Source organism: Sitophilus oryzae, unplaced genomic scaffold, assembly GCF_002938485.1.
Source record: "Sitophilus oryzae breed Bouriz unplaced genomic scaffold, Soryzae_2.0 scaffold_552_pilon_pilon, whole genome shotgun sequence".
Lineage (NCBI taxonomy): Eukaryota > Metazoa > Arthropoda > Insecta > Coleoptera > Curculionidae > Sitophilus > Sitophilus oryzae.
The window spans coordinates 364426-391940 of record NW_022147143.1 but is presented as its reverse complement, the minus strand read 5'-3'; the positions used below and the strand labels follow the sequence as shown (position 1 = coordinate 391940).

At 34.8% G+C, this 27515-nt stretch overlaps 4 protein-coding genes across 8 annotated transcripts; 2 read left to right on the top strand and 2 right to left on the bottom strand.

Annotated features, from left to right (window-relative positions):
* Positions 1-289: 289 nt before the first annotated feature.
* Positions 290-2025, bottom strand: LOC115887120. The gene is made up of 2 exons (XM_030906450.1): positions 601-2025; positions 290-425 (listed from the first exon to the last, which is right to left on the bottom strand). The coding sequence occupies exon 1, from the start codon at positions 1964-1966 to the stop codon at positions 611-613; it is 1356 nt and encodes a 451-aa protein (XP_030762310.1). The 5' UTR covers positions 1967-2025; the 3' UTR covers positions 290-425; positions 601-610.
* Positions 2026-2147: 122 nt separating this feature from the next.
* Positions 2148-8201, top strand: LOC115887121 (protein tipE). 3 transcript variants are annotated; one of them, XR_004051011.1, is made up of 4 exons: positions 2148-3509; positions 3571-3748; positions 3799-3969; positions 5829-8201. XR_004051011.1 is itself a non-coding variant. In XM_030906451.1 (3 exons), the coding sequence occupies exons 1-3, from the start codon at positions 2750-2752 to the stop codon at positions 3860-3862; spliced, it is 1002 nt and encodes a 333-aa protein (XP_030762311.1). In that variant the 5' UTR covers positions 2148-2749; the 3' UTR covers positions 3863-4969. The 3 variants fall into 3 exon arrangements, 1 of the variants encoding a protein (XP_030762311.1); XR_004051010.1 differs by having other exon boundaries at positions 5773-8201; XM_030906451.1 differs by lacking the exon at positions 5829-8201 and having other exon boundaries at positions 3799-4969.
* A 1133-nt stretch (positions 8202-9334) lies between these two features.
* LOC115887116 (rho guanine nucleotide exchange factor 17-like) lies at positions 9335-23294 on the top strand. The gene is made up of 13 exons (XM_030906443.1): positions 9335-9572; positions 10528-12049; positions 13093-13170; positions 13720-13794; positions 13982-14086; positions 14148-14264; positions 14898-15625; positions 16880-16971; positions 17033-17294; positions 20592-20882; positions 20951-21018; positions 21917-22258; positions 22308-23294. Exons 1-13 carry the CDS (start codon positions 9472-9474, stop codon positions 22727-22729), a joined length of 4203 nt encoding a protein of 1400 aa, XP_030762303.1. The 5' UTR covers positions 9335-9471; the 3' UTR covers positions 22730-23294.
* Positions 23295-23501: 207 nt separating this feature from the next.
* Positions 23502-27198, bottom strand: LOC115887129 (major facilitator superfamily domain-containing protein 12-like). Of its 3 annotated transcripts, none has more exons than XM_030906467.1 (3): positions 26974-27198; positions 25351-25720; positions 23502-25095 (listed from the first exon to the last, which is right to left on the bottom strand). In XM_030906467.1, exons 2-3 carry the CDS (start codon positions 25498-25500, stop codon positions 23839-23841), a joined length of 1407 nt encoding a protein of 468 aa, XP_030762327.1. In that variant the 5' UTR covers positions 25501-25720; positions 26974-27198; the 3' UTR covers positions 23502-23838. The 3 variants fall into 3 exon arrangements, with proteins under 3 accessions (XP_030762327.1, XP_030762329.1, XP_030762328.1); XM_030906469.1 differs by lacking the exon at positions 26974-27198 and adding an exon at positions 26600-26732; XM_030906468.1 differs by lacking the exon at positions 26974-27198 and adding an exon at positions 26273-26367.
* Positions 27199-27515: the final 317 nt, after the last annotated feature.

The following is a 27515-nucleotide window of genomic DNA, read 5'->3' as shown; positions in this document are numbered from 1 at the left end:
ACGTAGATCTGATGGCACCTGGTTGCTTCCCGCGTACAGCCCTCCCTGCAAGAAGCCCACGAACAATTAGAGATTCCCTCGGCGTAGACGTGGCTGGTGGCGACACAGATGACCGGCTCGGGATCGAAGTCTGCCATGAGACTCGTAATAGCTGGATCGACGACGAAAGGAATGAGGAACAAAAAGGCAAAAACGGAAACGAACGCGGTGGTTCCCAGACAGAGAGAGGTGTAGAATTTAGCGGTCTCTGCAATGCTGATAAGCGTGAGGGATTTCGCTTTCGCCATGATGTCGATAACAATGAAAATAACAGAAGTCAAGTGAAACAATTCGAAAGTATCGACGCCTTCCCCTTCGAGATGGAAATACGGTGGTGCAATCTACCTAGCGACTTCATCAGTCTCGGTCCAGCAAAAGGGGAACGCCTAAAAAAGAAAAAAAATCACTCTCAGGGCTCACACATGGCTCAAATACACTGACGATCAGGTTGTAATACCATTAAGAGCTCGAACTCACTAACGGCCAGATCGCAACGACCTGGCCGTCAGTACGTTTGAGCTCTAAGCCAAGTTATTTCAACATTTCATCAAAGATACTTACGTTGCTGATCTCAAAGCGCCATTATTGAATTTCCTCCACCTCTATCGTTTATATTGTTGCTGGACGCAGCTTTCTCTATCACTGAGTCCGTTTCCGCCTTGACGCAGCCCTGAAAACGCATTTTTGCATCATCTCCAACTACCACAGTGCGCTGGCAAAATATCAGAGTCAGACAAGAAACAATAAATAAAGTAGTCGGTAAAAGCGAAGCAATGATGAACTGCTTGGTGGTTGTGGCCAGGTCAAAGCGCGCTACCACGACTTCTGGGTTTTCCGTCGAGTAAAAACAGGGAAACCTTGCTCTGGCGTTGTGATCGGTACCGTCTTTACCATAAAATTTCAAGAAGTCTTTGCATTCGTCTCGCAAAGTATTCACGCAGCCTTCCAAGTTGATCAGGAGCTTGCTGTCGTTGGCTATTAGCAAGTCGACTTCTGGAGGTGCCACTTTTCTGTCTTTATCTAAAATAACTGTGTTAAATACGCTGAGGTAGCTTAAATACGTGAAATTTGCCATGTCGGCTAATACGTTATTAGCCAATAATGTTCCGTTGATGCAATCGGTTGCTTCGAGACCTCGGCTGGTATTTACAACGTTCAAGCACGAGGCCATCACAATGTTCTCTTCTGATTCGTTCCAAACTTCTTTACCTGTATCGAGATCTATGCATCTTTGACATTGTGATAGATACACCTCGTCGCCGCTCATCATGATTACATTCTTGTTTCTTGTAGGAATGTCTCCGCATTGCCTGTCGCAGTTATATGGGGAACGTATCCGCTCACACGTTCCCCTATTGCAGTTATATAACCCATGTAAATCAATGCAAGTTATTTTACCTCTACGCCCGGAACACTTCAAAGGAGGGTCGGTTTCTCTATAAACACATTCAAAGGAGTCGGTGATATCAATGCAATTTCCTGTTGTACAATTGAAGGTTCCTGTTAGATTTTTGCATTCGTCCGCGATGCAACGATTTTTCTTCGCCACCTCTTGGTCTTTGCCGTAGCAAAATTTTTGAGCGATATTTGTACAGTTAGCTAAAAGGAGATTGGAACCGTTCTGCCTCAAATTGACGTAGATCTGCATGCAGGAACCGGAGGTTTTGCTAAGACACCACTCGCCACATGAGCCCCAATCGCAGGTCTCGACCGTGACAGCCCTTACGGTGGTGCACATCACCGGGTGCTCCGATATGCCAGACTGCAGGGCTCGCGTAGACGGCACGTAAATCGCTACGGTCAAATACACTATCGCGACACTGCTCAAAACCAATGTCATCTGACACAAACATATCGTCCCGCAGATACGTTGATCTTGGGGCGGAATAAGAAGCTCCTCGACAGGAGTGGGCTTCTTTTTCGGCATAGTTAACTGGTTTTAAAGAGTCATTATTCGGAGGGTGAGATTTCTGCAGCAAGGATCATTTGTCAGTTGTGTCTAGAGCCCTTTGCGTCGGCTCTCGGGAAGGTGCGCGCTTTCCCCTCAGTGTATCCAGTTCCAATCGATAACCCACTGCGGAAAGCTGATCGATAGCACCGCGCTTTTGCGTACACTGGCACAACCTGGACCTTCCAAAATATCCTAACGAATGCTTAAAGTGGCCCGAAATAAAATTGACGCAAGAAAAAAATGCTTACCGTTCTTTTTCTGCTCGATAAAAAGTGTTGGCTGAACTAAATGGAATCTGAAGAACTTTTGTACAGGGGTTTTCCGGTTAAAAATGGAGTGATGATGGCTTTAACAACTGTCAGCAGGAGTTGAAGATCGATAACCTAAAAAATAACAGGATTCGGACCGCAGTGCTCAAAACATTATGGCCGCGAGAAGCATGTTGGCGATCGGCGCCACATAACGTGCTCCTAAAATATTCACAACGCTTCTGGTTGTTCGTAATAGTTTCGTTGCTCCCTGCTAACTGACGGACGATAAATCGAAAAAAACGAATTCAAACGTAGGATGTAAAAGTGAAAAATAAGACCCTATCATTTCCCGTTTAATAATAATGTGGAAAATTAAGGAGAAAACATAGACCCGCGGTGATCTGAGAGTGTGAACGCGAGTGTGAGCTGGCTTGGCCGCTCGCGCTAGTCGCTCGCAGATGTTGGGCTTCGTAGCTCCTGGATCGACCATCATTGTGATACGACGACCATGGGGGATGAAAATGTGATCACGGAAACCTGGCAGCAGAAGTTACTGTTCTACATCACCGCCTTTTTCGTCTTGCTGGGCATTTTCAGCCTGTTTTCCTTCTTATTTCTCGTGCCTTTCGTCATTGACCCGGCCTTCACCACTATTTTTATGGAATTCAATGAGGAACCCGCTTACTGTGTCACCGTTAAGACGCAGAGACTGCTTGGAGCTTCGAACTGTAGCTGGACTTCTTGTAGAGAAGGGTGCACTAAAGATATTTACGATTGCACACAGATTTTTGTTACCTATAAAATTTTATTAAATAACACTTATTGGAATAGCACCATTCCAACAACCATGAAAAATACCGAGTCTCCTTTCAAAAAGGATAAAGCCTTGTTGGACGATTATGATTATGATGACACAAGCACAGGCCTGCAAGGTAACAATTCCGAATGGTATTACCGGGAAGCCAGACTGATGCCAAACGTAAAAGGTTGTGGCTACCCTCCTATGTTAAACTGTTCCATATGGTTAAAAGCATACATAAACATAGGAACAAATTTCTCCTGCTTCTACAGCAAAGTAGACCCGGGACTAGTCATCAGCGATCTGGATATGTGGCAAGTTTACATGAACTTGGTGTACGCCATGTGTATTCCTATACCGTCTTTTATAATTTCCGTCATATATTTAGCAATTGCTTACTTCAAAATATACACGGATGACGAAGAGGCTGCTCCTTTAGAAAAAAATGCTGAAGACATTGATGTCGAAGGTAAAAATAATATTAGTTTTAAAGATTGATTTAGTCGCTCAATCAAATATTATGTTGATAGGAGAAAGCTGCGCTAATCAAACTCCTCCTCCGCTTGCCAGTGGAGGAATTACACCTGCTAGTGAGGCATTTAGGGAGGATCTGGCCAGTTTTGGACACCATTTCAAAGTAGCGATGGTAGATGACATTAGCAGAGATAGTCTTGTTGATGGTGTCATCACTTCTGTTTCCATTGGAGGGTAAGGCACGAGGCAAAGATCGATTTAACACTTACTGTTATTTTTTCTAGGAGTATTGGTAAAACGATGACTACTAGTATCTCGACCACTGGTGGTCCAGTAGCGGACATTTAAATCAACGTTTTGACAGAACTTAATAAGGCTTGTGCTATACTAGCTTAGCAAATTTTTACAATACGTACATCTGATTCAAATATATTTTAATCGTTCTGCTATCACAAGTAAGTACTTTTTTTAAACTTTTTTAAGTGTATCCAGCTCATCATGATAACATGCAATTTCAATTAAGAATTCAAGAAGTATTTCGCATATAGCATGTTCAGATCTCCTAAATCCTAAAGATTAATAGAGTTAAATGAGAAATAAATTATATATAGGTTCTATGAAGTTTTTGTTTCATAAATTGTTTTCCAGAGTATATATATTTTATCTGTGATATAAAGAAATAAACGACAAAGGCAATGCTATATAATTCTCAAGCTTATTCTTTGCTCTCCCCCATACAATTCTCTTGTTATTTCAAGAACAGGGTCACTGTTTTATTAAAAGGCTAAAATGTCATTTCCATTTCGATAATTACCTTATTTATCGATTTTGTCTGATATTTGTTTAGCTCTGGCTATGAATAAAAAGGCAAGAGTAAACATTTTTCTATAATTCAATTAAGAACGAAATTTCAAAATTCTGCAATGATCTCTTAAATTTTAATAGAGAAAAAGCTTATTTTATTGTGAATTAACAGTATATTTCGTACGAGACAAGATATCTGTGGTTTCAAGAAAAAAATTCTTAAGACATCGCTGTTGAAATTCGTGGGATGGTACACGATAAATATTAATATGAGCCTTTCTTTTGGCAGTAGTGGTGATTGGTGATAAAAAAGCAGTTTGGAACACTAATTTTTAACGTTACATGGTCAGAATAGCACATTATACTTATTTAAAATTTATCTTACATATGAGCTGTTATTTTTGAAAGTGGTATAAGTCCATTTTTCCATGTATCGAGATATTTAAGATTTTGCATTTGAATTAATTTAAAAATACCTTTTAAATTTTATTATGAAATAATAAATATTACAATTCTTACAAAAAATAAACGACTTTTTAACTCCAAATGGTGTGTCCAAAGTGTGAAAAATTTTGGGTAAAAAAAATAAAATCGCGAATATCTGCGAAACCGTTAACAATTTTGAAATACTCTAAACATAAAAAAATGTTCATTTTTTTATTCTCCATCATATAAAAAATATACAAAGTGTTCCATTTAAAAAAAACGAAGAAAAATAATTTTATATTTCAGAAAGTTTGGCGTAGAATTTTGAACATCCTGTATGATTTACGATTTCCATATTTATAGCAAAGTAAGTTTTGACCATTCAAAGTAAATACCTAATATGGTTTTGATTTCAGGACACTTCTTGTATTATTATTTTTTTAAGAAAGGTTGAAAAATATATATTTTTTATTTATTTATTATTATCTGTGAAAATATTGAAATATATTTACTCATATGTTTGGATCATGTAAAGTGATGTGAAAGGAAACCAAAAATGCTATAATATACAGGGTGTTCCATTTAAAAAAAATCATCCCGATCCACTCACACTTTTTTGAGCCACCCTATAGAAGCAAAAATATTTTCCTGAAATATATCCTCGTACATACTTTAGGTTTGCATTTAAACAAAATTTTCAAGTTCTTTATTCTAGGAGCTACACATGCCCAACGCACTATTGCTTGACCCTGTATATCTTACTGAAATTACTATTAACTCATTGTTTTTTAAATTGGACTTATACCACTTTCAAAAATATCAGCTTATATGATTTTTACTGACTGTAATGTTTACTGATTGTAACTTAACAGTTCTGATCTTTTAACCACAGATATATCTAAAGTACGCATTTAAAGACTAATTTTATTATTTTAAATTTCTAGTTTAATAAATTTGTTAATACTCAAATTCTGAAAACGTTTAATTGAGCGCTCATTGTGATCCACTAAGTGAATTTTAAATTATAGCAAAATCGTGCTGCACCTCATCTAAACAATGAACTTAAAGTGTTGTCTAAATTTAGCCATTCAAGAGAAATTCTTCGAGAGGGACACCAAATACATAATGTACATACTAGATTGTCTCTAAAATAATTGTTGCAATATTAAAAATACTGTTGAAAGTTTACTAATAAAATTATGTTGTAATATGCAACAATCCAAATACTATACAGCCTTGGGTCGATTTGAAAATGATTTTTCCTAAATAATCTGACAAAAAAATATTTTTCTACTTGCTCATATGAAAAGAGCTAAGAAGAAATAGTTCTGTCAGAAATATGTTAGCATAGTAGTCAAAAACTGATAGACCCAAGCTAACGACGATGTTAAGTTTGGACTCTTGCATAGAATCCGTGTTAAATTTCACCAATTGGTGGATGACATTTGGATGTTTGACCTTTTGCCTTCTACTCGTCAAAAAAGTTAGCGTTTGTAATATTTTTTCTAGAATTAAGGTACAAGCTAAAGAGGTAACAGCTCAGAGCCATCCATTAACACAAACCTACCATTTTTATGATGTGGTCCATCTCCTTCCTATTCGTATTAATACTAAAAACCATTTAACAATACAACTTATAATATATTGTGATATTCTGTACATAAAAACATCTATTATGCCTAAATCTCTATCTATGACATGAATGGAAATAATTAAAAACATACTATAAAATAAAAAAAAACGTCGTAGTGGGCTTTGAAATGGCAAGTTCAAGACCTACTCTGACATCATTTTTTTTTAGATTATACGGCACTTATAAATAAAATACAAAATTGTATACTACAAAAGCTGTTTTGTACATGGAAGTTTGAGCACGTAAAATTTTCACAACTTAGTCACTTTAATAAAGGAACTTAGATGTGCTATTTCCCAAACAAATTAACAGAATATGTTAATTAATATTAGTTAGGTATAACAGGTCATAGGAAACATAAATTTATATTAGGTGTAGGCATTTGAGTTAATGGATGACCCGAAAAATAACAGTGTAAATATATTCTTACATTTATATAGACCACAGTAAAACTATAAACTAAAATAAAATAATATACTGTAAAATTAAATCTATGATAAAAGAAGGTAATATATAGCTGAGCTCCAATTTTAGAGATATCGAAGTTATCTTGATGCCCGCACAATGGTTTAATTAATAAGTACAAAAATGTGTGTATGCCTTTATTATTGTATGCCCTCCACAACACTGGTGCTCAAAATATTTAAATATAAATTTTGACTGCCGGAGTATAGGTATTTAGATGCAGATGATTACAAGTGCATAAAACTATTTGTTCTTTTACTTGGTATAATATTCTAGCTCAAAAACGTACAAAAAATAGGTTTTATTTGGATAATATTTTATTAAGGATTAATAATTGAACTAAAATTTAAACAACTCCAGGGTGTTTCAAAAAACATGTGCCGTCTCTCGTGGGGAGATTCCTCACGTTTGTTGAAACACCCTGTATATTTCGAAGTCAATACATACCTAATATACTGCCTAGTTTATAATTACCTCCCATTTTATTTTGACTCATTATTTTGAAAGCTTAAATAAATCTATAGAAGTAGGGTAGCTTAAAATAATTTATTAATATTTTACAAAAATACCATATTAATCTTCTTCCATACCTTACTCATTTAATTGTTTAATATCCAAAGCAAGCTTACCATTAAACTTTTAGGCCTTATAGTTTTATGGCAAAAGATATTAGAATGCACTGTACAAGTAAAAATCGGGTTGGGATTACGCAATAAAATTAAAAATAAAAAATAAACCCCAAAAGCAAATTTGTGAAAACTCGCTAATATTTTTGTAATACTCTGAAATAATTCTAAATCTATAGATAATTTGCATTGCACAATTCTGCTTTTGGAATAATTTTAATTAGATTTAACTTATTCGTTCTAGAATCAAGAGCAATAATTATTCTATTCCCTTGATCTTTGTTAAGAAATTAAAGATTAATGTAATGATTAAATGTATAAACTAGTTTAACTGTGGTTTACAATATTTGAATTAAAGATTGTAAGTTTACAATGCATTTTCCGTTTAGTTTGATATTATTGTTACGAAAAAAAAATAAAAAAATATATATACCATTTCGTTTTTTAGTGGAGGGACCAAATTACTTTTCATTGTCCTCAATCTTGTTATTTTTAAAAGAAACTAATAAAATCCATTTTTTTATTTTCTTACCAAAATAATATTGCTTGTAAACTTATAAATTATTGTTAAAAAAATTTTTGTTTATATTTAATGTTAAAATATGACATTGTTATCTGCTACCTCCTAAGTAATTTCAACAGCTTTAACTAATGAACTGACAAATGGTTCTTTTAATTTTTGTTCGTCATTGTTAACACACAATCTTTTAAAACTAATTTGTGATACTTACACTGCTCATATAGGAGTAAATATATATACATATATATATAGAAAATAAAAATAGTTGTTTTATTGGTCACCTTTATCCTAATATATTTTTTATTCATATACAGTATGTCTTTACAAGAGCAATAACTTTTTTATTATTGGCATTTTGAGAAAAATCCATTCTTCATTTTAATTTGTGCTTCTTCTAAAATGGTTAATCCCGTTTATATTTTTCCAAATTTCCATACAGTTTTGCAGAAAATAAAAAAAAAACATAAAAATATTGTTGAAGTCCTAAAAATCAAAAGGCGTTTCTATGGTAATGTAATTTTGATTTAATAAATAATAAAGCATTTAAACCATTGCGCATTGGAGGCTTATATTTTCTAAATGTGCATAAAATTTCCTGCAAATCCTGAAATTTTCATAATTTTATCTCTATAATTGCTATTTTTATCAGAAAAAATAGTCAAAAAAGTCATGAAAATTGACAATTTTGGTCAATGATTAAAACCTTAATTTTTGTTAGAAAAAGCATTCTAACAAAACGTAAAAAGTATTTAAGTCTACTTAACGTGGTAAAAACATATGCAACGCATAATACAATAAGTAAAAGCAAGTAGTAGTACCGACCAAGCGACTGGAAAAAGCGCTCAATATGTTTTTATCAGAAATAGCTTTTTATGGTACTGGTAAGCAAAACAACCATCATCAAGAATTGTTCAAAAACAAGGGTTGAAAAAATGGATATTATAATAAAACCAATGTATTTAACCCTTTAAATGTTGATATAATCAAAAAGCAAATAAAATTTCTTACAAATCCTGAAATTTTCATAATTTTATCACTATGTTTACTATTTTTGTGAGTGCTATAAAAAGATGCAAAAAATAGTCAAAAATGAGCGGTTTTGATGAAACTGCTGTTATTTAGAAGTCGCAGAATAAAGAAATAAAGTCAATTTTGTCCTTACGGTACCAGATGTAGGTAAAATTTTATCAAAACATATTAGTGGTAGTACGGGGTAGTACCATCCTCCAAATGGACCACTGTTTTCTAATCTCCCTGTATAGCGTGTTAAAAGTACCCCCCTCCGACTGACCAAACCAAGATGCAGAACTGTTGGACAGCGCAGTGGTACCCAGTACCACGGCGTTCAGTAGGCGTTCTGCCGTTGGAAATCTTCGTCGTGGTGACCGCGAGAGTTGTTCACGCTGTTGCCGAGCCGAGCTGTCCATCGTACAGGTGGTGACGATGACCGCTGACCCCCAGGGGGGTCCCACGGGTACTGGGCATGGCCTCCAGCCGTCAAGAGAGCCTCCGACAGTTACGAGATGAGAGCGGTAGTCCTTCGAGACACCGGACCTGTGCCAATTTCGAACAATCTTACAAAAGGTATGTCAAAGGGTTGCAATTCCAGTTTCCTTGGTTGCCTATGGTGCTTTTATCAAAAATAATCAAGTACTCCTTCAAGAAATCCAGTAACAGAAAAAATAAATATGTATAGATTTTATAATATATGGCGAATTCGTTTATTGTGTAACAAGTACACTTAACACCGATACATATATGCATTTAGCAAATTTCCATTTCGCAAGAACTGCATAATAGAAAAAAATATAGTTGCTAGAATACCTCACAAATATCTAAACAATTATTTTATTATTGCGTGATAATAATAAAACTTACACAAACCATTTTAAGTTATATAAATATATGCACACAAGAGATTAATGAGTGGACAATATTATCGAACTGCAATAGGTTTATACAGGATGTCCCACTTATACGTTCCAGATATACGTTACTAGACGTATAGGCGCATTTATCAAGAATTCAAGTATTTAAAAATCGTTCAGACTCTGTTTCAAAAAATCTACTACCCAAGCCTTAAAGGTTAATTCTCACTATACCTTCCGTATCAGCTACCTTCCGTTTCACTTCCGTTTACATAAAATATTATATCATGTAAACGATCCTTTCCTTCGATACATTTTTTTGACGGACGGACTAAAGCGTATCGGAAATGGGGTTGAAGTTCTTACATTTGTACAAGTTCTGTGAATATTTTGCTGATATTTATTTATTCTTTCACCTCTTAATTAATCTATTGCCTTTTTCACAATATACAAATTTTTAAAATCTCCGCAGTGATATAAGTTGTACAATAAAAAGTATGGAACTGATACGGAACGGAAGCTTACGTATAGCGTCAATACAATAAAAAATACGGAACGGATATGGAATGGAAAAGGAAGGTATAGTGAGAATCAACCTTAAACTATACTGAAAATAGTAGAGATCCTTCGTAAGTCGTATTTGCTATAAGTTGAATATTTTGTGATTGCAGGTCGATGACAATCGGGTCGGTGGGTACGGGAGTCCGCGTGAGGGCTGTGAGCCCTCCGCCTCCGGGGGCCGGTCCCCGGTACCGCTCCCACTGCTGCTGGTCCACTGGCCTGTATCGCAACGCTCCATCTCCAATCTCTCTCCTGTCCACCGTCACCACCACGTCTATTAATAGTCTGGATATAATTAGTTGCGCAAACAAGACGGAGGACGCCGTGGCCGCTACGTCAGACCAGTCGCCGTTCGTCTCACTGCGTGGCTATGTGCCGTACCCGGGTCCCTGCCTCCTAAACAAGCGCTGCGCCCTCGCACGAGCCCCTGAAGACCCCGCCAAAGAGGCGCCCTCCAGCACCCTGGACCGGCTGCCAAGGTTCCGCTTCGGCGGGAACCGCGCCGAGAAACGAGGGAGCGACAAGTTCCGGGAACTGACAGAACGACTGAAACGCGGCGCCACTCCGGTGCCGCCGCCGCGACGCCATACTCGCGCGACGCCTCCTTTCGCCGCCTCCGAAAGCGTCGCTACACGCGTCGCTCCAGTACGCAGTGCTTCATTTTCCCAAGTAGACTATTGTCCCGACAATAACAAGTACATCCGCAAAACACAGGACTCCCTCAACTTCCACGGTACCAACACACTCCCACGCCCGAAAAACCTCAACACAAACGCGAACGAGTTCGTGGTAGAAAACTGCCAACATTCCAAGGAGGTTCCCAAGCTCCAAGTGACCGCGGAGAAGACGCTAGCCCGCTCCCAAAGCAGCGCCAACAAAAACGAAAGAAGGAAAGACAAGTTGAGGAAAAGGAAAGGAATTTACTTATCCCAATGGCCCACTGACTACTACCCAAACGACGAGGATGACGTCTCATGTAAACATGATTCGGACGACGTAGATTGTGTTTGTGACAAAGGCGCTAAAATAATCCAAGAGTCCTTTTCGGAGCCAGCTAGTCCGGAAGAGACTAGCATATCTCTAGACTGGTCTAACAAAGACTCCCTCAAGGTATCCGAATCAAGAAGCAACAGCATATTCCTTTCCGATTCCCTCTCCGAGGGCGAGCCAGACAATGTCGACCACAACTCCGATCAAACTTCCTTCGCAGAGGCTGGTGAGAACTTGAACGATTCCGCGACTTTTTCGATCCCAAGGAGGTATTCGAAGAGGCCACTTAGAGGGCCTTACGGTCAAATGCTGGAAGCGGAAATGAAAAAGCCCGAATCGAAGAAAAACATAAGCAACTTGAAGTTTCTGGAGGACTTGCCGAAGAATGGTGCCGTTGTGCGAGAAAGTGAGCTAAGTGGCGCGAAACTTTCGCCGAACAAAAGGAAAATCAGTGCGGATAATTTGATTGTCGAGAAAATGGAGGAAAAACTGATACCGATCCATCAACGAACCACATCGAGTCCTTCGAAACTGGAAGGGTTCACGCATTTGGAGCCGTCGACGGAACCATTGCAGAAACTGCTCCGTGGCAGTTCTGAGCAACTGGTTGTAAAGGAAAATACACAACAGTCATTACACAATGTAAGTTCCTATATACAATATGTTTCCAGCATTTTTTAACCAAAAATATTCAGTTGAATCAGATTTCCAGGTTCTTCCTTGACAGTTTCATTGATTTTGTTTTCCAGTATTATTTATTCTTCGTCTGATTCTTTTTATCTACTTTTCCAGAGAGAGTCCTTTTGAGATATTGCAATTTATTACTTTAAGAATATTGTGAACTGAATTTCCCAAACGCTGTGTTAATTTTAGAAATCTCCAATAATAATTGTGAATCTGGACCCTAATCGGTACCCCTAAATAAAAATAAAACTAGGACGACATTCGATAGTCGAGCAAAAATATCGATACTGGCTCCAGCCCTCTAGCCTGGATCTGCCATCCCTAATCTGGATCGTCAGTCAAACTTCCGGATTATTGAAAGCAAGGTGTGATTGTCGAGCGGCGAACGGTCTAAAGAAGGACGTGCTTGATATTAGCCGAAAAGAAATGTAATTATCTGCCTGGGCGATAATGTGTTCACGGAGCAATCTCACCCTGCCTGTAACCAGTGCTTCGTCGAATTTGGCTCTTTTCGATGCCAGCTTCTCGGTCTTGGTAACTCGAGCAAATTCTGTTTGGTGTTTTGGTGTTTTTTTGTCCGATTAGGTTTAGGAACTAATGTCTTTTAGGGTTAGTTCCTCATCCATGTCTTTCATTTATTTTGTGTCTGAGCTTCTTTTTATTTTGTCGCTTCTGTTTCGCTTCCTTTTAAATACATATACTCAAAGTTAACCTCAAAAACCGTCACTGTATGATACTTTTTTTGTCTTAAAAATACTGTTAATTGTTTGATTAGTTAGAACAAGAGCATGCTTTCGCTTAAACAGGCCGTTTGTACTGAAAAATCACACACATCTTCGTATATCTTCAGCGAATGAACAATTGTTGGCTTTTCAGGGTTCTTAAAGACATTTTCATTCATTTTTAGGAATTGTTAATAAATCTGTGTTACGAAAATAAATGTATAAGTTATTCCCTACTAGTTTTAACTAAAATTTAACAAACAACTCGTATTTTCACAGGATACAAGAACTCATGTCCTCGTCGAATTGTATGACAATGAAAAAATCTACGTAGAGTCTTTAGAAATTATCATTATGGTAAGTAGCGACTGTTGTACATCCTATATGTTGATAATACAAAAATCATAAATACACCCGAAAATTACTCCAAACAAAAAATCCTTGAATAAATTAAAAGGCCAGGCCCTCAATTTAGCTCATCTCTAATCACTATCGATTTTTCTCAAACGTTCCTTCACAGATGGCGCAAACTCGGCTATCCAGAAAAAAAAGATAAGGGAAATTCTTTTGTTATCTATAGACGCAAATATCAGAAGCAGCCTGTAGCTTTTATTTCACTATCGACAAAATTTAAAAATATCGATACTAGACCTGAAACTTTTCAAATAAATTTCTTTGTTCAGGTTTCAGCGCATTTCGCGAAATATATTGAAATGTATTTAAATATCCAGGTCAAAAAAATAACTGCATACGCACCTCTGCACGCAAATTATTTACAAGAAGTCAAGCTAATAGAATTGATTGCTAGATAAACTTAATTTATTGAAATGCATTTTAATCGCTCAGAGTTATACCTTATAATTTAATTATAAATTTATTCAGAAAAGTGATTAATTTTCTTTTTAGAATTATATGGAGCCTTTAAAGAAGACTGAAAATACCCTGATAGACCAAAACTTAGTAGACGAGATATTTTGTCAGGTAAATACGTAAACAATTAAGGAGGATGCTCCAATTTTGTTATTGTAATTTAAATATTTATTCAGAACACCACACTATTTGAATTAATAAATAAGCACAAGTTTTATGGAATGAATGAACTACTTTTCCATATATGGCAGTACCAAAATTGCTATAGACTCCATAAAAAAATGATGTTATTTTTCAGATACCATTTTTGCTAAATCATCATAAAAATTTTCTGACTCAATTGAAGACGAGACTAGATCAGCTAGACAGCCAAGCAACCATCGGTGATATATTTCTAGAAATGGTGAGTGGATTTTAGTTTTATTTTCTTCAGAATAAAATTAATCCTTTTTGTTCATTTGCAGCTTACTAATTCTGAGATAATCGAAAACTACGTAAATTATGTAAATAATTGGAAGCGCTCTAGAGACATCATAAAGAATGCGCAAGAATCACGGCCTAATTTTGCTAAATTTTTAGAGGTGAATATTACGAAAACGTAGAGCTGCCATCGCGACATTGTAAAATATTTTCAGCAAAATTGACATTTTTCTGTAAATTTACACTTTTTCTGTAAATTTACACTTTTTCTGTAAATTTACAATTTTTGTGTAAATTTACACTTTTTCTGTAAATTAACATTTTTTGTGTAAATTTACACATTTTCTGTAAATAATTGGGTCGATGCCGAGACGTCGTCTTGCTGGGTAGTACCGTATGATCGAAAAAAAAACAGCGTCCAGTTGGGTTGGAAATGACGATTGATGACACATTTCCCATATAATTTTACATATAAAATGACAGCGATCTTCATTTTATAGCCATTGCTGACGCCGTTTTTATTCGATTATACAGTATATTTCGCATACAATTTACAGAAAAATTGAGAATATACAGAAAACGACTAAATTTGCAGAAAAACTGTAAAGGAAATGTGTAAATTTACAGAAAAAGTGTAAATTTAGAACTTACAGAAAAAGAGTAAATTTACATAAGAAGTCTAAATTTACAGAAAAACTGTAAAATTTGCTAAAAATATTTTTAATCGTTACTATGGCAGCTCTACGCTATTGAAAACTCTACAAAATCTGCTTTACCCTCTATTCATTTTTCAGTTGGCATCGAAAAACAACTTAAGAAAGCTAGCTCTGGACTCCCTCCTTATAAAGCCCATCCAAAAATTCCCCAAATACGAACTGCTGCTCCAGAGGCTTATAAAATACACCGAAGAAGACCATCCCGATTACAAGCTCCTCGTAAAGGCCTTGAAGGAAGTACACGAACACCTTCTCAAGATCAACTGTACCGAAAAAGAAACTTTAGACATCGAACAACTTAAAGAAATCGAAGGGGTGATCGAGGGAGCATTGGAGCTGGTTTCGCCCGAACGGCAGTACGTCCGGTACGACATGATCGTGATGAGCCACGGTGGAGGCCCTAAAAAAGACCGAGCACTCTTCCTTTTCACCGACTTGTTACTCATCACTGGAATCAAACGACGCAGTGGCACGATCAACAAAAAGGTCGGTCCTAACAGCGGCACCAGTGCCAGTAACCTGGACGGGAACAAGTACAAACTCATTATGCAAGTTCCTCTGGAAGACGTGGACATAATAGGGTCGAAGGACGACAATCTGAAGCAAGCCCAGATCGAAGCGGACAATTTAAACGAAGACATCGCCGTGCTAAATCAGATCGTCGAACTCAGCCACAGCCTGCATTGTAACCATTCCAATTTGGACGACGTAGTCAAAGAGATGTTAAGTAACGTAACGAAAAACTTGCAGATTCAGCAAAACAGCGACTTGCAGCTCTGCACTCTAGAACTCAGCGTTATAACACAGTAAGTACGTACGTTATATTTTTGTTTTTAATATCTAAGGTTAAATCTGGAGATTACATTCTCCAGTCAAAAAGTCTAGTTGTTTTTATAAAGTCTTTTCTGGTGTCCCTTGAAGTTTATTTTAAGAATGTATAAGTATACAGAGTGGTCCGAACTGTATTCCGAAAACTTCGATAGCATATTATGAAGATAAAAATAACTCAAAAAGTTCGTATACAAGTATGTATTAAAATGCTTAGTTTCGAAGATACAGGGTGTAGAAGTTTCATTTTTATTTCGATATTTTCTAAATAATTTCTGTCAATATTCAGATGAAAATTGGTGTCTGGGAATTTTTTGATATGAGAAATTTGATTTTGATGTCAATATGACTCCTGCTTGTAGAGGGCGCCACCTACATAATTTTTAAGTGGTTTGAAGGATAATAACTTTTCGTCCGTACCTGTATAAAACTACCGAGTGAAAAAATATAAATTTCCGTGATTTTTTACGTAAAAAATGTCTCTTGGTAAAAATGGCTACGAGCAATCGTTCTCAAGATATTTAGACTGGATATAGTCAATACATGTCATTATTGACAAAAAATAAACATTTTATTTTTTAAATTAACATTTTATTTTTTAAATTAATCATAAATTTTTCTTCGAAAAAAAAACGATGATAAACAGTTTCTGTTGAACTTTTGGCACAAAAACATTTCAAATTTATTATTTCAGTTCTTTTTTTTTCAAATTATCATTTCAGTTTCAGATTACCTGTCGTCAATGACATTAATTTCTGCTGTAAATGCCTGTTAATGTCGATTCCAAATATCTCGAGAACCATTACTCGTAGAAATTTTTACCAAGAGACCTTTTTTACGTAAAAAACGTCGTAAATGTATATTTTTTTACTCAGTAGTTTTATACAGGTACGGAAGAAAAGTTATTACTTTTCAAACTAGTTAAAAAATATGTAAGTGGCGCCCTCTACATGTAGCAGTCATATTGACATCAAAATCAAATTTCTCATATCAAAAAACTTCCAGGCACCAATTTTCATTCAAATATTAACGTTAGTGCAGAAATTATTTGGAAAAAATCGAAATAAAAGTAAAACTTCTACACCCTGTATCTCCGAAACCAAGCATTTTAGGACATACATTTATACGAACTTTTTTACCTATTTTTATCTGCAGAATATCCTGCCGAAGTTCCCGGAATACAGTTCGGACCATCCTGTATTATATGGTATCAAGTAGATGTTAACTTTCAGAGATGGTCACGAGATTGTGTCAATTGTGTTCCCCACTGCTGAAATTCGAGCATCCTGGGAAGAAACGCTGAACGAATGTAAAACGAAATTAGGTAAGAACTCAAAAATTTCTAGATTTTTTATTATAACTGAGAAGAAATGCTTCAATTTCAGGTGATAGACGTTCAACTCCAGAGATAATTGCGACAGTGCCTGTACGTAAAACGCGAGCAGGACTGCAGTTTACTTGTGCAGCACCGACAACCAGCGAAAATGGACGGGACATCTGGGTATGCAACAGCGATGGGTACGTAGGACAAGTTTGTGTCCTAACGCTAAACGAAAAACCAGAACCGACAGTGACATCTTGCAATGGTGTTTGCAACACCAGGATTCTTTGTATCGCCTCCGTGCCAGGACCAGGACTAGAAAAACGGTAAGTCTTTTTCAACTTTTCCTCCAGAGCTACAACAACTCAGTTTTAAAAAGACTTACGATCGGGTAAGCGGGTATGTGGCCGAAGGAAATATATATTATATTTCAAAAATCTCCTTAAGGCTTGGCCCGATCCTGTCGTGTTAAGTCACACCCAAAATTCCAAACAAACGTGCTTTGATTAAGGCTTGATTAAGGTTTGCAGAGCTTCAGCATTTGCCATAAAATAGCGAGTACAGTTGTACAAATATAGGAAGAGACTTGGGGATAGCACCGGTCGCGTGTTATTTTATATTTCTCACGTTTCTAGCTATACTTGTTAAATTGTAATTTGTTACAAAACCATATAAATTATATATCGCTGTAATCAGAAAACTTCAATCTATTTCCGTATTGTAACCATCAAAATCTTAAAAATAAAGTCTTAAAAAGTTGTCTAAAAATGTGCTACAATACGGATATAGTACTAAGGGCTAGCAAAGGTTAGTCTTGGGTCGAGATTTCCGTATGTACGAAGAGTACAATGCGTTTATAATGTACTGAACAAAGAGAGGACAGTAAACACGTTGCCAAACGTATGAAATAAACCGAGAAACTGTGCACATCGCTAAGAGACGTGGAAGGGGATATAGCAGATTTGTCGCAGTTGACCGATCGACCCAATCAATACCTCTGTCAGTACTTCAAGTTCTAGGGAGAGGTGTACGTCATACGTTCAGCTACACGATTTAATTACGTCTCGTGATACTTTATTTGTTTATTTATTAACGAGTCGTTGTAATTTTCCCTATAGCTTGAATTTTTTTAAGTGCAAGCTAGAAACACTTGCATGTTTGGTAAAAATAAGTGGAATTGAGTAGGTGTTCGACAGTGGTCGCGCTATTAGAACTCTGAATTCAAAAATCGATATCTCGAAATCTATTAGAAATAATAGATTGTAGTTTTTTTTCAAGAACTTATTGTATTTTCTTTGTGGACAGTATGTAAAAATTTTTATCAATAAAAAAAATTACACGACTGCTGAAAATTGCTATGCTCTAAAAGTGTATTTGGAATTTTGGGTGCGGCTTAACACGACCTTAGGCAGACTGGTGAAATATAATATACAGGGTTGTTCACCACATACGACACGGAGTATTGTAGCTAAACGATTAGATTTTTACAAATTGTAAGTTTTGGGTTCGTTGAAGGATTATTAGAGCTACAATTTAAAAATATTTTTACAAGATACAGAGTGTCCCAGATAAATAAAAATATCAAAGTTGTATTTTTTTAAATGGAACACCCTGTATATTATTACATTTTCAGTTTCTACCATTAAAATAATGGTAAATTTGATTAAGGTTTATTACACTTAAACCTTACCGTTTTTGAAATATTTTCAATTTTGTGAAATTGCAGTCAAAATTTTAATGCTTTATTTCTCCAAGGGTATCAAAGTTTTTAATACTAAATATTTACTGAAGTTTATTTATTGATCAGTTATTGTGTTGCAATAAGAAAAATTATACTACCTTAACAGAGTGTCTAAAATTTTTATTTTAAATAATTACTAGCTTTAAACGGCAATAACTTGTTTAATTTAAATGGAACACCCTGTATATTTTATGAGAATCAGACGCACATTTAATTGTCTATCAAATTGTATTATACCACTTTTTACCTATTGCTTCAAGTTTCCGTAGAAAATGCATTTTCTTGTAATTTTAAGTTCATTTATAAATATACCCATGGAATACTGACATTTGAGATTATTTTTAAATATGTACCAAATTTTTAAAGATGTACCAAATTTTTAAAGAGTACAGATACTAATATTGTCGATATAGTTTGTTTATTTCCTTAAAAAATAAAAAAAACTGTTTAAATATTTGTTAAAGAGAACCAATTAATATAATTCCAGTATTCAAACTACATTAATTGTTTGTTTGCCTTGATTAATAACAATTGCTCCAAATACTAAAAATTTGAATTTTTATGTCTATTAGACAGTGTTGTAAAAAGTAACACCTTAAAAATGATATTTCATTTTTTGATAAATGCTTATTTATAACAACAGAGACATTCATTTTTATAACTTATTATTATATTGATTTCTGATTCAAATCCACATTTATTTAGAATATTTTATTAACGAACATAATTAAGTATGTAATTAATTAGTATTTGGGCGGAAATAATGTTGGTATATTTAATTAATGGTATACTCTTTTATAAAGATTTAAATAGTTTTCTTTTTGCACACAAATGGGCTAGTAAATTATCATTTTGCTAAAAACTATAATATTACTAGCCTGTACATTTTGTACATTTTTTGCTATAAAAACAATCTAAAATGTCAATATTCCATGGGTATATTGATAAATGAGGTCTAAATTATAATAAAATGCATTTTATACGAAATCTTGCAGAGATAGGTAAAAAGTGGTATAATACAATTTGATAGACAATTAAATTATGCACCTGATTCTCCTAAAATATACAGGACGTTCCATTTAAATTAAACAAGTTATTGCCGTTTAAAGCTAGCAATTATTTAAAATAAAATTTTAGACACTCTGTATAAGGTAGTATAATTTTTATTATTGCAACACAATAATTAATCAATAAATAAACTTCAGTAAATATTTAGTATTAAAAACTTTGATACCCTCGGAGAAATAAAGCGTTAAAATTTATACTGCAATTTCACAAAATTGAAAATATTTCAAAAACGGCAAGGTTTAAGTGTAATAAACCTTAATCAAATTTACCTTTGTTTTAATCGTAGAAACTAAAAATGCAATAATATACAGGGTGTTCCATTTAAAAAAATACAACCTTTGATATTTTTTACTTATTTGGGACACTCTGTATCTTGTAAAATTATTTTTAAATTGTAGCTCTAATAGTCCTTCAACGAACCCAAAACTTACAATTTGTAAAAATCTCATCGTTTAGCTACAATACTCCGTGTCGTATGTGGTGAACAACCCTGTATAATTTATATGGTTTTGTAACAAATTGCGCCCTATTTTATGGCAAATGCTGAAGCTCTGCAAGCCTTAATCAAGCCTTAATCAAAACACGTGTGTTTGGAATTTTGGATGTGGCTTAACACGATAGGATCGGGCTAAGCTAATATACATTTCCTTCGGCCACACAACCGCTTTACCCGACCCCTGAGAGCAACCCGAAAGAACAGCGTAATAGACTCTTAAAATCAAATGACTTATTAAGTCATTAAAATGATTTAAATAAAAAAAAATACTTTTGTGAGCTTGCTCCGCTTCTATTTTAAAGAACAATCCTCTTCCAGGACGTCTTTGTTTTCATCCAGAAAAAAGAAAGAAAAATTGAAGCCGCAAAAGGCGCTCCAGTTCGACAGTAGTTCGTCGAGCGACGAGGATTCCAGGGTCAACGAAGAAAAAAGGACGGAGCACGCTGATTCCGAATACAATAACCTCTACCCGGATGAACCGGACAAGCACTCCACCATGTGGCTAGGCACTGAAGATGGCTGCATTTTAATATACAACTCCAACGATAATATTCGCATCAAAAAGAATAAAATCAAGCTTCAGCTGGGCTCCTCTGTATTGTGTATATTGTAAGTTTCTTTTTTTGTTATTGTGTCAGTAGCTGTTATATGTTTATATTATGTATATTGTTTTGCAGGTATCTTGATCACAGAGTATTCGCTTCTCAAGCAAATGGTATTATTCTGATGTACGAAAGAGATGGCAGTGAGTATAGATAAATCCTAGCTATACTGGGTGTGTCTCAAAAGTGGCATAAACGAGATTTGGCATGTTAGTATATGACATAAATTAGAATTGATTGACGTATTCAATTGTTTTAGGTCACTTCCTGTTTCACCGGAAATGACTACAACTTTTGATTTTTAAATGGCACCCCCGGTATATTCTTACTTTATTTGATAGAAAATTACATTCTGGATAGAATGACATATTAATATATTAAAAAATCGTATTTTAAATTTCAATCTAGGGTGTTAAAAACACTAATTTTTAATCAAGAAGCCTTGGAAAAACAGACTTGATCGTCTAATGATTTTCGTTTCTTGTTCTGGCCGGTTAAAAGATGCTCAAATCGTATTTTTAATCATATATCAATTTTTTCAAATGGAACAAGGGTGGCTCATTAACATATTTGGAAAAAGCATTTTTTTGCGAATAATTTGATACCACACACTTGGTATTTCGATTCAAATTGTCATTATAATCCACATGTTACAATTTCAAATCAACCAGATGCGAAAATGTCAAAAATTGACATATGATATGTCATTCTATTCAGAGTGTTATTTTCTATCGAATAATGTAAAAACATACCGACACGACGTGTCATTTAAAAATCAAAAGTTGTAGTCATTTCCGGTGAAACAGAAAGTGACCAAAAATAATTGAATACGTCAATAAATCCTAATTTATCTTATATACCAAATCTCGTTTTTTTTTACCTGAAAAAATAAAAAAGTTATAGGGGTGACCCACTTTTGAGACGCACCCGGTATACAGGAAGTTTGGAAACACCCTGTATAAGTTCCTAGCTATATTATTCTCATTTTTTTCCGTAAAATTAAAGTACATCTTTAATTGTCTGATCTCTCTTACTTCGTAGGAGGTGGATGGTGCACGAACAACCCTAAACAAATCGTTCTAGGAAGCAGTACTTGCCCGGTTTCAAAAATGGTGATTTGTAATGGGAGAATTCTGTGTGCCAGCGGGAACACGATATTCTTTCTAAACCCTCAAACCTACGAGAAAGAAAATTCTTTCGTGGTGGTCAGCACAGAATCTAACAGAGTACCCCAGAACCCACCCATCACTTGTATGTTCGTAAACGGAAACGCCCTGTGGGTATCTTTACAGAACTCCGCCATAGTCAAGTGTTTCAACGCTGTCACTTTTGAGATGGTATTCGAAACCAGCGTGGCTTCAGCTGTTCAGAAAATGCTAACAAGTACGTAGGTAATTTAGAAAAAGAATATTTTTTAATTTGTTCTTGCTAGGTTGTGATGATATAATTCGGCAACACAAGGCAGCTTGTTTGAGGGTAACAGCCCTGGTGCACTGCAAGGATCTCTTGTGGATCGGAACATCGGCGGGAGTGCTGTTAACCATGCCCTTACCGCACGTCACGCCGACCACAGGGAAACTAAACAGTATTCCTCCAGTGACGGGGATGTCACACGGGCACACAGGTCACGTCAGGATCTTGTCTTCTGTCGAACTACCACACCCGCTGCCGAAGAAATGCACGCCAAAAAAGTCGGCCAAAGTTAAACCCCAGGCGGAGCTGACTTCCGCAAATTCTACCAAGTTTTTAGTGATATCCGGTGGAGACGGTTACGAGGATTTCAGGACCTCGAACCTCTCCGAAGTGGCTGGTCGGGAAGACTCGACCAATCATCTAATCCTTTGGAACATTTGATTCATAAACAGCAGCATCCGATTCTATCAACCGATTTTCGTGAAGGAAACGTTAATTTAGAAAAAAACGTGACAAAAAGTATTGATCTCATAGATTCTTCGTGTCTAACGTAATTTATATATCATAACTGATAGCTGTCAACAATTTAATATTAGGCAAAGCCGATCAGTCAAAAAATATCAAGGCTTTCCTTAAAGTTATCAAAAATATTGTTGATTTTTTTTTACTTTATTAGTTCATCACTGCTCTTCATAGAGGGAGAGCAAAATATGTGCTTGTACAGGGTTATTCATTATATATTGACCATAATTGTTATATGTAAGTGTTCGGGGAGCTACTAATTTTATATAAAGGCCACTGCAACAGATTTTTGTCGCGCCTTTGGACTATTATCAATAAATACATAGTCAATAACGCACCGTATCAATGTAAAGAAGCGCCTAAAAATCAGATCAATCAGGGTTGAATCGATATATCATACTAAGCTTCGAGATAGACGAAGTCACTATCATCTCTCCTCGGGGTTTATTTATTTATAATTAATTTTATAATATAGAAAAAAAAACTAATATTTAAACAAATGTTTAATAATGATATTTAATATATCACCACCATATAAAATTAAAAAATAAATAATTTGTAATAAATCCGTCTTTTTATTATTACCCCCTTATATTCTCGTTCTTCCTTTAGAAGATACAAGACGATGTAGTTGGTGAGAAAGATCCTAGTAAGAAGGAGAAAGACTCAATAAATAAATAATAAAACTATAAACATTTATATATAATATTTTATTATATCCAGCACCCCAAAAAAAGATTAACAATAAAAATATATTTTAAGGTATTTTCTTTAGAAATAAAAGAGAAGATTCTCAAAGATACTAAGACTACAACATCTAAATACATAATCAAAGAAAAATAGAAAAAAAATTATATAATGAAAAAGATAAAAAAGTGTCGACACCAAACTTCTCAAAAAACTACTCTGATTTTACAAGTTGTATGTAATATTATAATATTGTTTAATGAGGTAGTCAATCTAAATTAATGAACACATTTATATAAAAAGAACTCAACTTTTATTTTTTTATATTTCATTCAATGCTTTTAAGTGATTGTATGTATAACACGACTATCTGTTTCTTCCTGATTTTCCTCCTTATAGCTCTTTCTATTTTTAATTATTATAACTGCGGTTGAACCTAAGAGAACGGCACCGCCAGTAGCGTACGTCATAACATCTCTGTAATAATTTATATTCGTCTTACTCCCGTGAAAATACTGTATGAGCTCGATAGCAATTCCATTTGTAAGCTTATCCAGAAAACTCATAATTCCGTAGATAAAAGCTCCGCTGTTTGTCTTGGTCCCGATTAAATCAGTGGTTATATCCAAGCTTGAAATCATCACAATCGCTGTACCAGATCCCAGCAATGCTACCACTACAAATATCAAGTAAGTTACGTAGATATCTCCATAACCCCAATGAATCCAAATGCAACCTACTATACCCAGCACAGCTCCTAATATATAAGTGACTTTCCTGCCAACATGTTTGGTAATCATTCCAACAGGTATTGCAGCGATGAAGCTAGCAATGTACATAGCTAACGGCACTAGAGCCAAAGCACTTGCCACCATACCAAGCGTTTCTACAAGGTACAAGCTTAAAAATACCTGGGTTAGATTAAGAAAAAGTCTGGACGACATGTAAACAACTCCGACTAAATATAAATTAACGTTTTTAAATATGTCCATTGTTTTGGATTTTTTCATGGATTCTTCACTAAGAGCAGTGTTCTTTTGGATTTTCAGTTCTCTAATGTTCAGGAAGAATATAATGGAGCACACGATGCCAAAGCACATAACTGACCAGACTATAACTCTAAATTTCCCGATATCATCTGGACTGATTGTAGATTCGGTGCCTTCAGTAACCCTCAGCACTCCCCAAGCAACCAAGTATACAAATATACTTGCAAATACTGTAGCTCCGTTTCGTATAGCTGCCAGTTTTGTTCTCTGGTTCTCTCTGGGAGTTATTTCCGGAATTAGTGCCATGTGGGATATTTGGACTGCAGCCCAGCCAAATTGGAAAATGATGATGAAAATCGAGTAATATACCATGTGTACCACTGTGGCTGTCTGAGTTCGGCATCCAACGCATGGTGAAAATATAAAAGGGAACGTAACTATGACGCATATCGTTCCAATGAAGTACCAGATTTTCCGTTTTCCAAAACGATAGAAGAAGCAATCGTAGTCTTTGTCAGAATGGTAACCTACGAAAGGAGTGGCAACAGCATCTGCTACTTGCCCGATCAGAAGTAGTACGCCAGCTTGATTGTTACTGAATTTTAGAACCTGAAAACATATAACTGCCTTTTAGCTTCGGTTTAAGAAAACATAATGGACATGGTCGCTCTCTCTCTCTCTCTCTAACCGAAACGTTGTGTAAGCACAATAAATCCAAAATTCATTTAGTTTAAATATGTCTAGTGGGCAGATTCTAGAAATTGGATTTTATTTGATGACAGAGAGTATCCAGGTCCATTATATTCTTTTCTAGATGACTTTATCTGTCCAAGGCACACGTCCATGTTTCCTATAATGTCTTACCAATTGGAAATAAACTAATAAATAGCTAAACCATATGGCCGCACACACATCATTTAAAACATGGCCCATTCCATAAGCAAAATAAATCTTTAAAGGGAGTTTCTTTCGAACGGTAAAAACAATTTCGTTGAGTTTCTCCTTCGAACTCATTTTGAGAGTTTGGTGTTTTCTTTTACTTTTCTATAGGTCACTCAACTGATTATAGTTATTTAGATAATGCAATATTGTATCTTTGCTAATCCGAGTTTAGATTTTAGTTCCCTCTAACATCGATAACAACAACAAAGAGAACAACAAAGTTTGAAACCGTCCAATGTTACTAAGAAGTATAGAGTTTCTGGTCGCATTGATATGAAATTTTTCGATAATCCTAAAAGAATACAAAAAAAAACATTACAAAGTTTGAAAAAAAAAATCAAGATCTACTATGAAACAAAAATGGGTTTTAATAATATTTGTGGAAATAAACTAATGATTTCGATATTTTTACGCAAGAATGACACGGACTTAATAGAGAAGTTTCCAACAAATTTGCGAAACAAACAAAAACAAATACTACACTCGTTATCTTTCTATGAGTATGTAGCACTTTTTTTCCAATTACGACACTATCTCAAGTATTAATCAGGATCCTAACTATAAAAAAATTGATTCTGATTTGTTATTGAGACGATGTGTAAATATTTTAAATCCTCAAAACTCAATGACCTACTTCGTCATCATACAATAAGATCCTTTTAATTTACCAAACTATTAACAAGTATACTTAAAATTAATTAATGTAATGATATATGGAAGGGTAACTTTAACTTTATCAAGTTTGTGGATATATGTTCAAAATATTCAAAAATACACATTTTTGTTTGATAGTTGATCTTTCGTCACTTTACATATTGAAAAGCCAATTTTTATCCGTTCTTACCAGTAATTTAAATAGAAAAATCATTTTGGGATCTGATCAAAATCTGTATCAAACTAAACTCACGAAATATTGAAGCAAACTTTTGAATTTTATAAAAAAAAGTACTTGTACATATTCTTATCAAATTATGAGGTTCTCACAAAAAAAAATATAATAATTAAGCACGACTGTTTTTAAGATTAAATAAGAATAAAAGGTAATTTAATGAAAGTTTGTCATATTTATATATTTCACTCATTTTTTTCTACTAAAAAAGTATGTTAACTTGACATCTTATCAAACGAGCAAATACTCTTAAGGAACAATCAAAAAAATATATTTTTTTACCTTAGCAATTTCACAGAAAAAAAAACTTATTGTACGTATCGCACAGGAAAAAAACGAAAATCTGTCCACATTGTGGAGAACTATGTTTGATTTTTTTGCAATTGTGTGTTGTAACTTTTCTCGTATCAAAGAATGTTTTTTTTTTATCAATTGAAACAAAGTCGATTGTATTTTCCTGACTTCGATAGTCATTGGCCGCCTAATTATCTCTAATAATTTCGAACAATAGCGCTTTTGGTTTTTCTACTTTTTAAAGAATATTTACGTCCAAATTACGCGTTGGAGCACGTACTTATTGTTGTTACCTTTTGTAAACATATTTCGAGTTTTCTATATACTTTATATTTTTAATAATATAATAAACAATTATTTACCTGACATTTAGCAAAAATATCAACAATTATACAAAACCACTGTATTTAACTGAACAACAGGATAGCACTGTCGCACGTTCCAATATTAAAAACAAATTAAATCTAAAAAATGTTTCAGATAATTTCAAGAAAAATGTCAATTATTTGATAAGTTTTTGATTTAACTCCTCTTTAGAAATTATGAAAACGATCCAAGCTGATATGATACGCGACTAAAACTGATACCTATAATGCAAAATGCAGATTTGTTAAAAGCTACTCAAAGTGACAAATATAGATAAATAAACGGAAATCTCAGAGAAATTTAAATTGTACTTACGATTTGTGTAATATTTTCCTATCCTATTTCCTTAATAAAAATCTAACCTTACGAACGAGTCGCTTATGGGATTTTTCATAAAATTAAAAATAAATTAAATTTTTCCAATTTTTTTTTATCTCAAAAACTGCGACTTTGACTGATTTTGATGTTATTACAAATTTTGTTGCAAATATTATTCCTAATCTTAAATTGAAAACCGCGTTTCGCTAGCTACTGTAAT

Bases quoted from the DNA above. Each gene is read 5' to 3' on its own strand.
- LOC115887120 (XM_030906450.1), bottom strand. From the start codon at position 1,966: ATGCCGAAAAAGAAGCCCACTCCTGTCGAGGAGCTTCTTATTCCGCCC.
- LOC115887121 (XM_030906451.1), top strand. From the start codon at position 2,750: ATGGGGGATGAAAATGTGATCACGGAAACCTGGCAGCAGAAGTTACTG. The intron at 3,510-3,570 runs GTAAAAATAATA...TTATGTTGATAG, and splicing joins TGAAGACATTGATGTCGAAG to GAGAAAGCTGCGCTAATCAA. The intron at 3,749-3,798 runs GTAAGGCACGAG...TATTTTTTCTAG, and splicing joins ACTTCTGTTTCCATTGGAGG to GAGTATTGGTAAAACGATGA.
- LOC115887116 (XM_030906443.1), top strand. From the start codon at position 9,472: ATGGCCTCCAGCCGTCAAGAGAGCCTCCGACAGTTACGAGATGAGAGC. The intron at 14,265-14,897 runs GTGAATATTACG...TTCATTTTTCAG, and splicing joins ATTTTGCTAAATTTTTAGAG to TTGGCATCGAAAAACAACTT. The intron at 16,972-17,032 runs GTAAGAACTCAA...CTTCAATTTCAG, and splicing joins CGAATGTAAAACGAAATTAG to GTGATAGACGTTCAACTCCA.
- LOC115887129 (XM_030906467.1), bottom strand. From the start codon at position 25,500: ATGAGTTCGAAGGAGAAACTCAACGAAATTGTTTTTACCGTTCGAAAG. The intron at 25,096-25,350 runs GTAAGACATTAT...ATATGTTTTCAG, and splicing joins TATTAGTTTATTTCCAATTG to GTTCTAAAATTCAGTAACAA.